This window comes from Lactuca sativa, chromosome 5 (assembly GCF_002870075.4).
Source record: "Lactuca sativa cultivar Salinas chromosome 5, Lsat_Salinas_v11, whole genome shotgun sequence".
Classification (NCBI taxonomy): Eukaryota; Viridiplantae; Streptophyta; class Magnoliopsida; order Asterales; family Asteraceae; genus Lactuca; species Lactuca sativa.
In genome coordinates this window covers 369,024,982-369,040,192 of record NC_056627.2, presented here as the reverse complement: position 1 = coordinate 369,040,192, position 15,211 = coordinate 369,024,982, and the positions used below count along the sequence as shown (strand labels likewise).

General features: G+C 34.2%; 1 protein-coding gene across 1 annotated transcript; it reads right to left on the bottom strand.

The window, feature by feature from the left end:
* Positions 1-4,270: 4,270 nt before the first annotated feature.
* LOC111892570 (protein TRANSPORT INHIBITOR RESPONSE 1) lies at positions 4,271-7,089 on the bottom strand. Its single transcript, XM_023888631.3, has 3 exons — positions 6,227-7,089; positions 5,313-5,805; positions 4,271-5,234 (listed from the first exon to the last, which is right to left on the bottom strand). The coding sequence occupies exons 1-3, from the start codon at positions 6,679-6,681 to the stop codon at positions 4,440-4,442; spliced, it is 1,743 nt and encodes a 580-aa protein (XP_023744399.1). The 5' UTR covers positions 6,682-7,089; the 3' UTR covers positions 4,271-4,439.
* Between the last annotated feature and the right edge of the window lie 8,122 nt (positions 7,090-15,211).

Here is a 15,211-nt window from a genome sequence, read left to right as displayed (position 1 = left end):
CATCTTTTATTAAAAAAACTCAATATAGACATTTATTTTATTAAAAAAACACACTAATGATAATTTATATATCATTTTTGGAATTTTTTGTGATTCTCTTTAATAAATATCATTATTACAATCATAAAGATATCGGGCGTGTTCGGCAAAACTAGCTGCTAGCAAGTAGCGGGTAGCATTTGATTTTGGAGCTAGCGTTTATTTGAAAGCTACTCCATGTAGCTTTTGATTTTGGAGCGTTTTGTTAAGGTTAAAAGTTAAACGCTCCTGTCGCCGAACGAGACTTTTTCCTTTTTACTAGCGTTTTTCTTAAAAGCTAGAAGTCAAAAGCTCTCAAATGTTGCGTGCCGAACACGCCCATCATCTATATCCTATATAACTTAAAAATGATTGTGTTGATATATCGCAAAAAGTGCATTTCTAAGTCAAAGCTACTTCATTGTTAATTTTTTAGGTCTTGGATGAACGTTTATCATAAAAAAAAAAACAACTTACCGAAGATTCTTTCACAATCAAACGATAACTCAAAAAAAAGTTTATCAAAAGTTGTTATTCCTAAATAGAGTTTCATTATATATATTATGTGGCCTAGAAACAAACTCCTTACGACAAATCAACAAAAGTTTTATTAATTGTATTTAGCATGTTTTTTATAACTATTGTAGCTCTTGTATTAATATAAGGGGTTATGATCGTAAAAGCCTTCATATTTATATGAAATATGTGGTTATGTCTTAAGCCCATTTTATGTTCATTAATACTTCATATTTATCAAAAAAAATCATTTTAACATTTTATCAAGTTTTGCACCCTTTTAGCCGGTCACCATTATCGTAAAAACCCTCATATTTACACATCACCACCACTATACTCTATTGATGAAAACATATAGGTGTAGCATTTTAGCCACCAAGGTTTCCCTTATATTTACATGAAAGCGCTTAAGTCACCGGCTACTTGTTCACAACCTGATAAAAAGCCTAAAATGACAAATTTTACCTAAATGAGAAGCATTAATGAACATAAATTTGGACTTAAGACATAACCATACATTTAATGTAAATATGAGAACACTTATGGCAATAACCTTAATATAAGAGCTACAATAGTTATAAAAACGCATGTTAAATACAATTAATAGGACTTTTGTTGATTTGCCGTAAAAAAATGCGTTTCTAGGCCACATATCATGGAGCTTATGTAGAAATTGTATTTAGATATTACATTTATGATTGTAGTAACAATATTTATTAAAAAGAATCACAAAAAAAAACCCTAAAAATGATATATAAATAACCATTAGTGTTTTTTAATAGAAAAATATTAGTTTTCTAGTGAAAGTGATATAGATGATATCTTTATTTTATGTTTTTTAATAAATAAATATAAGTTTTCTTTAAATAATTTTAGTATTTATATATAAAAAGAAAATCTCAAGAAAAATACTTTAACCTTATTAACAAAAAAAAAAATTATCCATTATTTTTATTTATTTATTTATTTAACTCTTAAATCTAACACTAACAGGGTATAAGTGTTATTTGTCAAATATTTACCGGTTTTAATGATTAAATTATAAAAAACAAAAACCGTATGATTTTTTTGCCAATAGAGCTAAACTATATAATTTTTTTTGCATATTTCCCTTTTAAAACATATGAAATTATGTGATATATAATTTATATTGGTATTCTAACATGTCTGAGGTTGAGGTTAAAATTGTGAGGAGTTTGTGTATTTTTTTCGCTCTAGAATAAAATGTAATTTTCGTTTTAAATTATTCAAATAAGTATTTATGTATAGTCATAGGGCAAATGTCATAAAAACCCTCAAGTTTTTAGGGTTTTGTCGGTTTTGCCCAAAGTTGAATTTTATGTCCGTTTTTACCCCAACATTTTCCAAAAAATGTTCGGTTTTACCATTTTACCGGTGATAACAGGTTACCATTATATTAACTTCACAAAAAAAAACCCTTAAGTTTCCAGTTTTTTTACGTTTTTACCCTTAAGTTTATAATTTTTTTTTACACTTTTACCCTATGTATTTTTTTCATATTATACGTATTCAAGCAGAAAATTCATATGAATATGTATATATTATGAAAAAAAATATACTTGGGATAAAAGTGTAAAAAAAAATTATAAACTTAAAGGTTTTTTTTGCGAATTTAATATAATGGTAACCTGGAAAACCTGCTATCACCGGTAAAAGGGTAAAACCGAACATTTTTTCGAAAATGTTTGGGTAAAAACGGATATAAATTTCAACTTTGGGCAAAACCGACAAAATTGACCATGATAAGAGTTACGATGTAGCCACATGACCCTTATTTTCTTTTCTCCCAAAAAATAACCAACAACCATATTACAATATCACTTACATGGTCATGTTCATTTTAATGAATTGTGTATATTTATATTTCTTTTTGTTTTGGATAGGGTATAATCACAAGCCAGAATTTCAGAAAATAGGGTGATAGTCTATGTTTTGTTAACAAAATAGATTCAGATTAAAGCATATAATATATCACATTCATGTCAATCTGTCAACAATATTTAATTTATTTTATTAATTTTATAAATAATAATGTAAAAATACAAATAGTCAAATACCATGTATCTCTATGAAAGTGATGTTTGTTAACGGATGATTCTCCATTTGAAGCTTCACAAAACACACCATGTGAATCATTTTATTTCAAACGTCAGATAAATGGGCTCCTAAATTATTCTATTTGAAACATCATTATTTCTCTATTTAAAGGTATGAGGTGTGAGACCAATTTATTACATGGATTTATTTATTTTTTTAAAAAAAAAACTAGATATAAAATTCTAAACATTTGAAAAGTTTAAATTTATAAGAAAAATAAGAAAATATTGTATTATAAAAATTAAAGTGTTTTTTTCTCTTTTAAATTTAAACAAATAAATTAGATAAATAAATAAAGAAAATTAATGAATTTTCAATTTAATAATTTTGAAAATTAGAAGGAAAGTTGTTAATGAAATATATATGCATTTATTATTGTATATAAATTAAAGAATATCTATAATTTAATAAAATTTAAAAAAAAACCATAAAATGACATGTTAAATAAAAATTAATTTAAAATAACCACAAAATTACACGTAAAAAATAAATGAGAATATGACATGCGACAAAAAAATCTTTATTTCTTATAAAGGATTTGAGATTGAATTTGAAAAGTATTTATTAATATATTAGCTTTTGAATAATTATATTTAAAAAGCATTTGAAAATAATAAAAAAAAAAGTATTTTTGAAACAACTTTTTATTATCCTTAGAAATGGGCTTTTAAAAAGTTAATACATTTCTAGCTTTTTAAAAATACTTATGACTTGTTCATCTAAAATAATTATAAATTTATCCGAACACTTCTTTTGAAAATAGTTTATTAAAAATTATAAACATTAATAAAAGAAAATTAAAATAAAAAATAAAAAATAATATAAAAATACCTCTTTTTCACCATATAAGCTAATAAACATTTTTATCAAAAAAATATTCGAGTTGAATAAACAATCGTGAACCCTTAAAATTTACCTACTAAAGTGTTGTAGTCAAATGGCCTCAATTTTGTAAGTAGTTTTATATATAACATAGATAATTACATGGTTTTATAATCATATACAACGCATTAAACTATTTATAAAATTCTAAACAAAGAGTTGTTAATAAAATAAAGAAAGAATAATATTATTGTGTTTTAAAAATATATTTAATAAATATTTTGATCAAGCATATAATAAACAATATCAACGTACCTATATGCATGTACTTGTCGCAAAGTTGTAACTTTTCTTATTCAAAAGGGTCCATAGCAATGACAAGTTAAATTTTGTGTCACTTTTGAAAGCTCAAGAGAATATATTCCCTAATTACATGAGAATATATTCCAAATCTTTTTTGTACCATTTTTGCATTTTAATAGAAACAAGATCTCTACCTCCAAAAAAAACTCAAAAAATTTGTCCAAATTAAAATGCCAACAACCCAGAATACATCTCATCAACAGTAACACAAACGACATCAATGTCATTAATTAATTGATCAACAAATGCAGCAATCGATATTAGAATATAAAAATTCACCTTTTCATAACTCGACCAAAACAGTAGCAGGAATAGAAAATCATACAATGCATGGTAAGATATTAGATGAGGGAATATGAATGATTCATATTTCATAAAGGAGTGTGCATCATCAGACATCAGTCTTTTTTTTTTTTTTCTTCTGAAAATGTGGTGGGGTCGCCAATCAACCAAACAGTCCATAAAAAGATGAAATTAGTCCAATGTACAACTTCTAATGCACAAGATACAAACTTTAGATGTTTAACAATTGCATCATCAATCTTCAACGCCCGACTTAAAAGAAACATACTGTATTTAAAAACAGAAAGCTAAACAAAGATTTACCGATTTGGTTGTTGATCCACAGCCATGGTCCGAATAAAGCTAGGCATGTCGAACCTGGGGCCCGCAACAGTCCGGTATATATAAAGCTTTTCAACAGGATAAGCATCCAGCATGGAATCCAAGTCACCCCGTTCATCAATAACCTCGACATTAAGACGAGGCATCTTCTGACTCAGCAACTTACACGCCCCAAGACTAACCAAACACGAAGACATCCAAAGGGATCGCATTGTCTCCAACTTGGAAACATTCGCCAACAAAGCTTTATCCCCAAACGGGCAATCGCGTATCTCAAGCTTCCGAAGACTCTCACACCCAGACAACACATGATGCAGCCCTAAATCACTATCCCCAGCAAACGCGATGGAAAGCATCTCCAGCTTCTTACCACGCGTCCCGATGTACTCAAACACACGGTCTGTTAAAAGACCCGATAACGAAAGCCGTTCAAGTCCTTTGCAGTGTTCTACAATGGCTCCGAACCCTGTGTCGAGTGGTTCCAGTGTTAGGTAGTCCGGGGCCCGTGGCTCCAGGATGCATAACCGAAAGCAGGTTAGGTTAGGGCGGTTTCTAGCAATGGTGGTCAATGCAGAGTTTGTCATCTGGCGACAGAAGTAGAGAACAGATTGGAGGTTTCTGCAGCCTTGGGAAACCGCAACCAGACCTTCTTCTGTTAATGATACATTTGCATCAACAACAAACGGATCCGAAGGGAAAACTCTCAGCTCGCGTAACTCCTTACAGGACAACGAAAGGGCATTCAGTCCCGTGTCCTCGATGTAATCCAGCACCTGTTATCACATCATTCATGAGAAAACAGAAACTATCATAATTATCAAAAGAAAGAACAAGAAGAAGACTTTACTTACCCATAGACGTTGGAGATTAGGACACTGGGTGACAATCTTGGTGATCTCGGGGCTTTGGATAGTGGCATAACTTAAGTTTAAGGAAGTGAGGCGAGAACAAACGGGATAAAAAGCTGGGAGATAAGAAGGGACCACGTCCCAAAATCCGGAAAGTTCATTAAGATTCTTGCATTTTGAGAAGGCGTCGAGTAAATTTGAATAGAGATCGGATCGGGGTTCAGCGGAATAGGCACCTGTGCCCATTTGGAGAAGCTGTGGGGCCCGGCGGAGGAGGGTGGAGAGCTTTTCCAGAGGGACAGTGCGATTGAGTCTGAGAGTCTTGAGGTTGGGGGAGCGGCTGACGAGGCGTTGGAGGGCTGAGAAGCTTACTTCAGAACCTAAGCAGGCCATGTTCAGAGACTCTAAGCTCGTGCAGGTCTCGGGGAAATGGCTTAGCCAATGCCCGCTTACATCTTCCACCTCGCTCTCACGCAAATCCAATTCTTTCAGGTTTCTATAATTGCAAAATACAAAAGAAATCTGTTAATAATACAAATTCTTGTTTGCAAATGTGTGTGATTAGCATCAAATAACCAGCAAGCAAGGCAAGGCCCAAGTGATTACAAAGAGAATCTCAGGAAAGAATAAGATCAGATGTTTGTGGTTGGCTCCATGAAGTAGGAGTTGAAGAAGATTAAAAGCAAGGTAGGCAAATCAGAGGCAGATGCAGACGAGTTTGACACTGTTTTTCAAAATTCTAAAGAAGAAATGAGGACAAAAGCAAGTTACAATTTAGCAAATAGTAGATTATAGTGACTGCATTTGTCTAATTATGGCCCTAGAGATCCAAATCTCTCGTACACAAGTTTCGCTAATGTTTTAAAACTGGAACAAACTATACTCGAAATTTAAAGTTCCATTCAGAGAAATTTCACCTGCAATGGGCGGCAATGGCAGCAAGTCCATCGGTGCTGAAACCCTCACAAGAAGACAAAATCAAAACTTTAAAGTTCTTAAAAGACTTGGAGATCAACTCCAAACCCTCATCCGTGACCACCATCCGTTTAAGCTTAATCTCCTCTAACCACGGGTAAGCCCTAGACATTTCAGAGATCCAAGGGTAAAAATACCCTCCCCAGCCATCCGGCACCAAATTGAAGTCAGCAAAATGCGGTTTCCCTTTCAACTCCACGGATCTCACCTCCGGAAACCTCCTGATCATCATCTTCGGACTCACGGCGTAACAGTTCCCGATGAAAATACTCCTCCGGCACCATCTCTCGATCTCATACCACGACTTGCACACCAATGAAACGACATTCCTGTCTTTATGTGAAGTTATGAACGAAAACACATGCTCCAGCACCTCCTCCGGAAACGAATGCCCCATTATACAACACCACCGACGGACGTAGAACAAGTTATATATATACAACCAGATACTTTTCCAATCTACACTTCGCCGTCAGATCTTAGCATACGGCACCATTAAAGATACCAGATCGAAGCTATATTCAGTTGCAGAGAGAGATTGGTGTGTGACGTGATTGATTGGTGTGATTAAAATGTACCTGGGGTTATATAACGTGTATTTGATGGTGGTGGTGGTGGGTACGGCAACAGATCAATGGTTCAGAATCTGACAGGTGTGGATTAGGGTATTTTAGACCGTTGGATGGAGGGAGGTATTTTCATGGTGGTCAAGGTAGTCTTATCCTCTCGCGACGAAGCGCAGCCGCTGAAAACGGGTTTTGTGTGTATACGAGCGGGGAAGTGTTTTGTGTTTGTACTGTACTCCTACTGTTCTTTGACCTACTGCTTTGTCTTAATTTCAACTACGGTCTTCACTTTCTAAACATTATAGTTTCGCCCCCTTTCTTTTGATTCATGCCATAGAATGACCATAAAATAGTGGTAACCTAAATTTGGCACCATACGCAATGACCTTTAGAATGTGTCTCGACTTTGAAGATCAATTAGACCTAAGATAACATCAATGTAGACTCGTTGTTATAGTAAGTTAACATCGTTTATTAATGAACTTTGATAAAAGTTAGTGAAATGTTAGTTAGTTTTAAACCAAGAAATGTCTTTTAATTCGCGTTCAATGTTTTATCTTATTTTTTAAGTGACAATAAGAAAAAATAGTGCAACCATGAGCCTACCAAGAAATAAAATAGTTGAGAATAAATGAAAACTTGACTAATTGACTCATGAGATATAACAAATACATGGTCCGTCAATTGGTCAAGATAAGTTCGGCGATTTGAACTTCTAAATGCCGAAGGGCACATAATTAACAATTTTAAAAATCATTTTACATGAAATAGAAACGAGCAAAACAAGATTTTTAAAGTTGCAAATTTAGCCCCTTTTCATACCGTGCACCAAACCCTCCCTTTAACAATATCTATGGTTTTTCATTTCGAGTTTTCATCTCTTGAACCTCCAACAACTATCCTCTAGCCACATATTCTACTTTTCAACATCTCTTTTCGACAGGGCAGTCCGTTGGTTTTCAATGCCCAAGCAAGATAATTAAATTATGCCCCTATATTTTAAGATATGTAAAAAAAATAGTTATTAACTAAATAAATGAAATATAATAGCTAAAGAACAAAATAGCTAGCAAATAAATTAAATATGTTATTTTATTTTAGAATATATATATAACGTTTTTGCTTTTATCAGCATACACACTTTGGTTCCAACCATTATGAAACAAGCTACCTCATATACCTTTAAATAGATTGATAATTCCAAAATCTAATACGTTGATGTTTTAGGTTAGAGAGAAGCAAATGTAATTGAGAAAGAAGTAAAATTAATGTGGCGCTTGACTTTGCCAACTGTGAAGAACAGATGAGTTAAAAAAATTCTCTTTAACCATAGAAGTAATATTAGTTTGTAAAAACCTCATTTTCATTTGGATGCAAATATAGTCTCAAAGTTCAAAGCGTTGTACATTCATGTAAATAAAAACACTGATATGATTTCCAGTTGTTGAGTTTAAGAGATCTTACCGATTATGACAACTGGAATAGGTTTTTTTAATGGAAAACACATATATTGAATTAAAAAAAGCCATCAACAAGTTGGACAAAGATACAATGAGTTCGAGATTAAAGGATAGTACATCAATTACTCAAAATATAAATAAACATTAAAGTTTGAAAGAGAGAACATCAATTTGAAAGGTAACCAGTGTAGCAGGTTAGGTACTCCAATTTTCAACCATAAAATAATAGCAATGAACACTTAAAGTCTCACCAAAAATACCAATCAAGTTTTGATTTGATTGTAGTAAGAATAACCAATCCAACAATTAGACAATCAATCTTTTCAAAAGTAAATATGAGCAAATCAACTATTAAAATGAACCAAGGGCATAATGGTCAAAACTTTACATTTACCACTTCAGCAAAGCAAAAGAACTTCCAGGAAACTCATTATAAATCTGCAATCATCAAGGGACAAATAAGTCAATTTTCAAGGAAATTTCCCAGCATCGTCCATCTAAAATATAAGATCATCAGGTGCAAAAAGGTCACTAAACCATATTTGTCATTCCGCCACAAAAAAATAGAAGGCTGGCAGCACCACCAAAGAAGCGAAAGTGGACCAGGAGTCTCGTGAAGGGCAAAAACGGTCAATAACATCAGTCTTCAAACTTCCAAATTAGAGAGATCAATACAACTAAGGGCAAAATTGTCCAATAAAAACCAACATTAGTCCTTTAAATCCATCGATGATCTAGTATGAGGGACAAAGACAGAGTCTGATTGCATGAAATATTCACGTCTCCTCGTTTCCCTAACTGGCATGAAGAAGGACGTCTCCTCGTTTTCTGATCTTTGAAATTGGCGATGCGTGCTAGTTTTCTTTTGCCAATACGGTGATAATAAGTGGACCAAATCTGGGCCAAAACAATATCAAACCTATAATAAGTGGACCAACTCAGATGCCCCTATTATTGTGATGCCCTGGGATGTGGCCCAGCTCGCCCAACCCTTGGGCTGGACCTGTCATTCGACTTATGAGGAGGACATGCATGGAAACCAAGCATGGCTTCACTTACACTCCAACAATAAGCAGCTATTTTTCTTAGGTTGAAATATAAAAGAAAAAAAATCGGTCATTGAGAATTAGGAAGTAGAAGGTTCTTAGGAAATCGCATCAAAATTCCAAGTTTATTTCCATATTTAATCAAATTACAAAGATACTTATCGAGTACCTCCCATTTCAAACAAATTAAGCAATGGTGATTTTAGTTTCACCAATACGTTTTAGTGGAATGTAATTTACAAGACTACCAACAGAATTCAGATTGTAACACTCCAAAATTTCCAAACTTTTTCAAATATATGGTTATACAATATTTTCGGGTATTAACCCACATTAAACAAAAACAGGTCCCACAAAACATTTATGATTTAAAATATTGGGTGTTACCGTTAAGCATCATACAAACCATTGCAAACAAATAAAAATTACAGCAATATAATACATAAAGAACTTAACAAGTTCCACTTCATTCTCTATCTCATAACTTCTACATCCATTTATCATCTTTCACCTTGAATATGACATGGGATACATGGCATTAAAAAGAATTACGTAAGACAAAAATTTCTCGTGAGTTACTTGAGTTTGTGACCCAAAACATTTCAAGCATTTATATGAAAAATCATTTCATTCATATAATAACACAATTTTAGACCATAAAACATTTTCAAGCATTTTCATGGTAAACTTTTTTCATACACATCAAAAATATCATTTCATATCTTATCATTTCATATCTTACCATTTCATATCTTATCATATCATTTCATTTGATCCTTTTCCATTTTCATTTCCATTTCCATTTCCATTTTCTGTTTCCAATACCAAGGTGGAAAAAAAAAAACAAATCAATTAACCAAGGCATCATGCTTTTAAAGGCCAAGGTGAAAAGAACAAAATCAATTCACCAAGGTATCATTCCCTTGGATTTCTATCCAAGTCCAGTGCCAACGTAAAAAGAACAAATCGATCCACCAAGATATCATAATAATCAGGTCATCTACTCCGCGAAAGGAAGGTATCACCCTAGTAGATTCATCTAGTGCCTCTTATGATGTATAATGGCATGGGTAATTTTCATTATATCTTTACTTTCTTTCCTTTTTATTACTTTTCATTTTCGATTCATTACTTTCCATTTCTTGTCACTACTTTTCATGCTTTACACATTTCTTATGTTAGTATTCAATGTTTTCAATATGAACAAACATAAGAGTCATATAATTTTTACAATGAAAGTGTGGGATAGAAAAAACGAACAGTGTTTTGAAAATAATTCCCTTTAATGCCTTAAAAAGAATCTAGATTGGATAACCCTTATCATTCCTTGAAGTACTGATCCCTATAGTTTCTGCACATTTTGAGGTTAGGAGGGAACTCTCGTTATACCCACAATTTATGATCATTTTTGAAGTATTGAAGATATGGTGGGTCTCAAAATAAAATTTACGCCCAGTCAAGTTCAAGTCGAAATCAAGAAGCAAGCAAGTTAAATTTGAAGAGTTGATCAAGACAAGGAATACGTGTGGTATAATGAGATTGGTCCCTCGATAGTGGAATCATAGGGGTAAGGTTGGATTTTTTTTGTCCATAATGGAGCTTACCGCGTTTACTAGATGAGTTCGGAAAAAAAATGAGGGGTTGGTCAAGCTAAGTTTTCATAAACGAATTTTCGTGAAATTATTTTTAAAAATACACTGTTTTTCACAAATTTAATTCGGCGTAAAAATTATTTGCTCAAGTTTGGTTTGACTTATTAAATATAATTATGAATTGTTAATATAAAGTATTGAGATTGTTGTCTAGGTAGTGATTTCATTGGAGCTTCCTCGTTGTGAAATACGATCATGTGACAAAAAAAAAGAGTGAAGTATTTTAGTTAAGTTTTTGTTTTCATTTTATTCTAAATTCTTTTTATGTCATATACATATTTCCATTTGTTTATAATGTTTTATCTTTTTCTTACTTGAGGGCAAGTAAGGTTTAAGCTTGGGGAGATCTGTTAGATATCATTTTATGCATCTTTTAGGGGAGTTTTCATTATCATTTAGCATCATATTTTGTATATTTTCATGTCATTTATATAAATAATGTATAGCTCATGTATTCTATTAGAACTCTCGTACTGCTCATGTTTATGTCAATTTCAGATAGTTCAAGTGGAACAATACTTTGGGAGCAGAGTGATGCATGTTTGGAGCTCAATTAGAGTCTAAACTAAGGAAGGATGCTAAGGAATCATATTGGAAGGAAGAATGACAATCAAAAGACCACAAAATACGAGACATATGATCGCATATCTTATCCATGCGATCGCAACTTAGCCCCACTCGGTCGCATGTTTGGCTCACAACTTGTCTTCGAGGTTTTTTCGTGCCAAAATTTCAGTTGGATGAAGAAATGGACTTCATGCACTCGCAAACTATGTACATGTGATCGCAATTATGCCCTATGCGATCGTAACTTTGCCAAAAAGTCCCAAAATAGCATCCTACTTCAATAAAATGGCCAAAGACGCGTTTTCTTAAAAACATGCGATCACAACCTTGCTCCATGCGATCGCATGTATTGTCGTTTTTCTAGCTGGATGTATAAATAGACCCACATAACCTTCGAGTAACCCTAAGTGGGTGATTCCTAAAGTTCCAGATGACAAAAATACGATTTTGGAGGCGTTTCTTCTCCAATTTCAACGATTTCTGAAGATCTGAAGACTGTGGATCATCTCCTTCAGTTAGATTAGTAAGATTAGTTGATTGATGTCTCTTTTTATATGTTTTTATCAGATTTTATCCGTGTCTGGCTAAACCCCTAGTTTTCAGTTCTACATTAGACTAGTACTTTTCATGTGTAACGCCCTATTCCGAATTGACTACTAGTCTGAGGTTGTGGCCTGAAGGTCGGTCATATAAGGATTATGTCTTTTGAGAAGGTAAGATCTAGGCCCATTTGGGTGTGGGTGATGTATTAGAAGTGATCCGGGTGTTCGGTTCGTGTTTTGGAGCCTAGGGGTATTTCGGTAAAATGGAAGTTCAGGCTCTTGTGGAAAATAGATTCTTGTTCGGAAGGTCTTAAGAAAGGTATGAGTTACTAGAAGTTTAGTGCTTCTCGTTACCTTTCTGTGCATATAAGGATCGCTGGAATCGGGCTTAGAATGAAGAAGTTATGGCCTTCAGAAGTTTTGTGGTTTTAAGGCTTAGTCGAGTACACGAGGCGTACACAAAGAGTACGCGGGGGGTACTAGTAAAGAAGGCAGTACGCGGGGAATACCTTGGAGTACGTTGGGCGTACGCTAGTCAGATCAGAACCCTATTTTAGGGTCTTGGACCCTATTTAAGCTACTTATCTCATAACCTAACCCTAATATCTTTAGGCCCCACCCTCTAAAACCCTATAAATCGTCATATATCATTCATAGTGACATTTTAAGCTTATGGAGTCTATTTTTGGGATGTTTTTCCCATTTTCAAGAAGATAGAGCTTGTTGCAAAGATGGGAATCAAGGAGCAACTTATAGATCTAGCTTTTGGGACTCATTCTCAGCTTGATGAAGGTATAAAGCGTTAAACTTGGTCATTCATCTCTTAGATCTACCATTTGTGAGTTTTTGTTCTTTTTGGTCCCAAGTATGAGATCTAGTGGTCTTGATTTCATTCCAAGAACTTTGAGTTGCCCCTCTTAGTGTTTATGAGGTTCAAGGTCCATAAAGTTGGCACCTTTAGAGTTTAAGACCATTTATGTTGGAGTTTGAGCCATTTCCATGAAAGTAGAATGTTATTTGGTCTTATTGGGGGCATGCAAAGTCACCAAGTCAGTGACTTTATGGGTTTAGACATTATGAGGAACTCAGGTCTGTGGTTTGGACTTATGACTTAAAGCATTAAGTGCTTAATGGAAGAAGTGAGGCTAGAGGGTAGTACGTTGGGTGTACAAGCCAGTACGTGCAACATACAAGCCATTAAGCGAGTACGCGTAGAGTACTGCTGAGTACGCCCTGCGTACTCAGCCAGGTTGGGTTTCGGACTTTGGGCTTCGGGTTTGGGCCATCTATTTGAGGCCTAGATTCTTGGGCCCTAATGGACCATCATAGTGATTGTGTTATGTACTAAATGAAGGATTGGATCTTGGATTAAGGCCTAATAAGGAGCGTGGGCCCAATTTGGAAAATTTGGCCATTCATGGGCCTTTATGGATCTTATGATTTTGGACTTCGTGTTTTGGGTCCTGTTGGGCCATCGGGTTTTGGGGTTGATATTTATTTGTGGAGACCCATTATGGTTTTGATCCCAAATTGGAAATTGGGCTATGGATTGGGTCTTAGGGAATTTTTGGTATTTGGGCCTTGTGGACTATTAGGTTTGGGCCCAATTTGGAAATTGGGCCATTAAAGGACTTATGGAAATTATATTGTCGAGCTTTTGTTTTGGGAGTGGGCCTTAGTTTTGGATCATATTGGGCCAGGGGTAGAATGGTCATTTTACCCCATGCATGGATTCAGGATTATGGTATGGGACCCAGTTGCTAATTGGGTATTTTGATCGGTATTGATAGCTCAGGAAGTGGACAGGGCAGCAACTAAGGATTTCATTTGGCAAGCGTCTGCATTCGAGGTGAGTCTTCTCACCATACCAATGGGTCTAAGGAATCAAAGTCAGCCTATTTAATGTTGGTTATGTGATATGTTGCTAGGACATTTGTATGGATTGATAGTTGGTTATGTGATATGTTGCTATGACATTTGCATGGAAGTCCCCGGGGGGTTCCCGTGGTAGTATATTAAGACCATGAGGAGGTTCCTATGGCATTTGGTATAAATCATTGGATGGTTTCCATGGATTCCTAATATGTTTACTTGTTTAGCTTGTATGATATTTCCATGATTAGTATAGACCGTGTGGAGGTTCCCGCGGCAATTAGCCAAGACCACATGGGGGTTCCAGTGGCGGCTAGTAAAGACCACGTGGGAGTTTCCCGTGGCACTTGGTGTAATACCTTGGAAGGTTTTCAAGGCTTCCTTATATGTTTACAGGCATGGTTTGTGTAGTTGATATGATTTATGTGATTAGGTGTATAAGACCTTGGAGGGTTTCCATGGCTCCCTTATATGATTGCCATATCCTATATGATTGATATGGTTTATGCGGTTATGTGGATTATATGGGGTATGCTCTGGGAAACTCACTAAGCTTCATGCTTACGGTTTTGTTTATTGTTTCAGGTATCATCGATTTGGAAATGAAGAGCTCGGACTGATCGCAGTGCACACACCTACAACTTCCGCAATAAATGATTTTGGGATGAGCTCTGACAAATGTTTTACTTAACGATGTTTTGGAATGGTTGAAATAGATGGTATCAATGTTTAGGCTATATTAAAAATGAAATTTTTACCTTTGATTTTTGGGTCGTTACATCATGTGATTGATCATTAAATCTGGTTTTTATTTATGTTTCTATCTAGATTCTTCAGTTTTGGTCTTAATGAATGTTTGATTTTAATTCTTGTTAATCTGATCACCTAGTTAGGGTTTTATCATTCCAGTTAATCAATTAATGGAATCCATAATTGTTCTAATAAATTGGTAAGTAACAAGTAATAAATCGGTTCCATGTTTGGGATTTGACTTTATTATAAACTGAAAATCATACATTTACGCTTCCGAGCTTTTGAAAGGTATTGGGTATTGCTGGGAATTTTACAAAAAACTTAATGCAATTTTTCTAATTTAATTAAGAGTTTGTTTAATTGTATAGTAAAAAGTTAGGGTTAATTCAAAGAGCTAGTTTTGATTAACTAATTTAGGTAAAAGAGAAATTACTAGAGCTTGTTAGTTTTTCTCAATACCAGCTTAGAT

Coding starts and splice junctions, on each gene's coding strand:
- LOC111892570 (XM_023888631.3), bottom strand. CDS start 6,681: ATGGGGCATTCGTTTCCGGAGGAGGTGCTGGAGCATGTGTTTTCGTTC. Junction 5,806..6,226: donor GCCATTGCCGCCCATTGCAG/GTGAAATTTCTC, acceptor TTGCAATTATAG/AAACCTGAAAGAATTGGATT. Junction 5,235..5,312: donor CTAATCTCCAACGTCTATGG/GTAAGTAAAGTC, acceptor ATGTGATAACAG/GTGCTGGATTACATCGAGGA.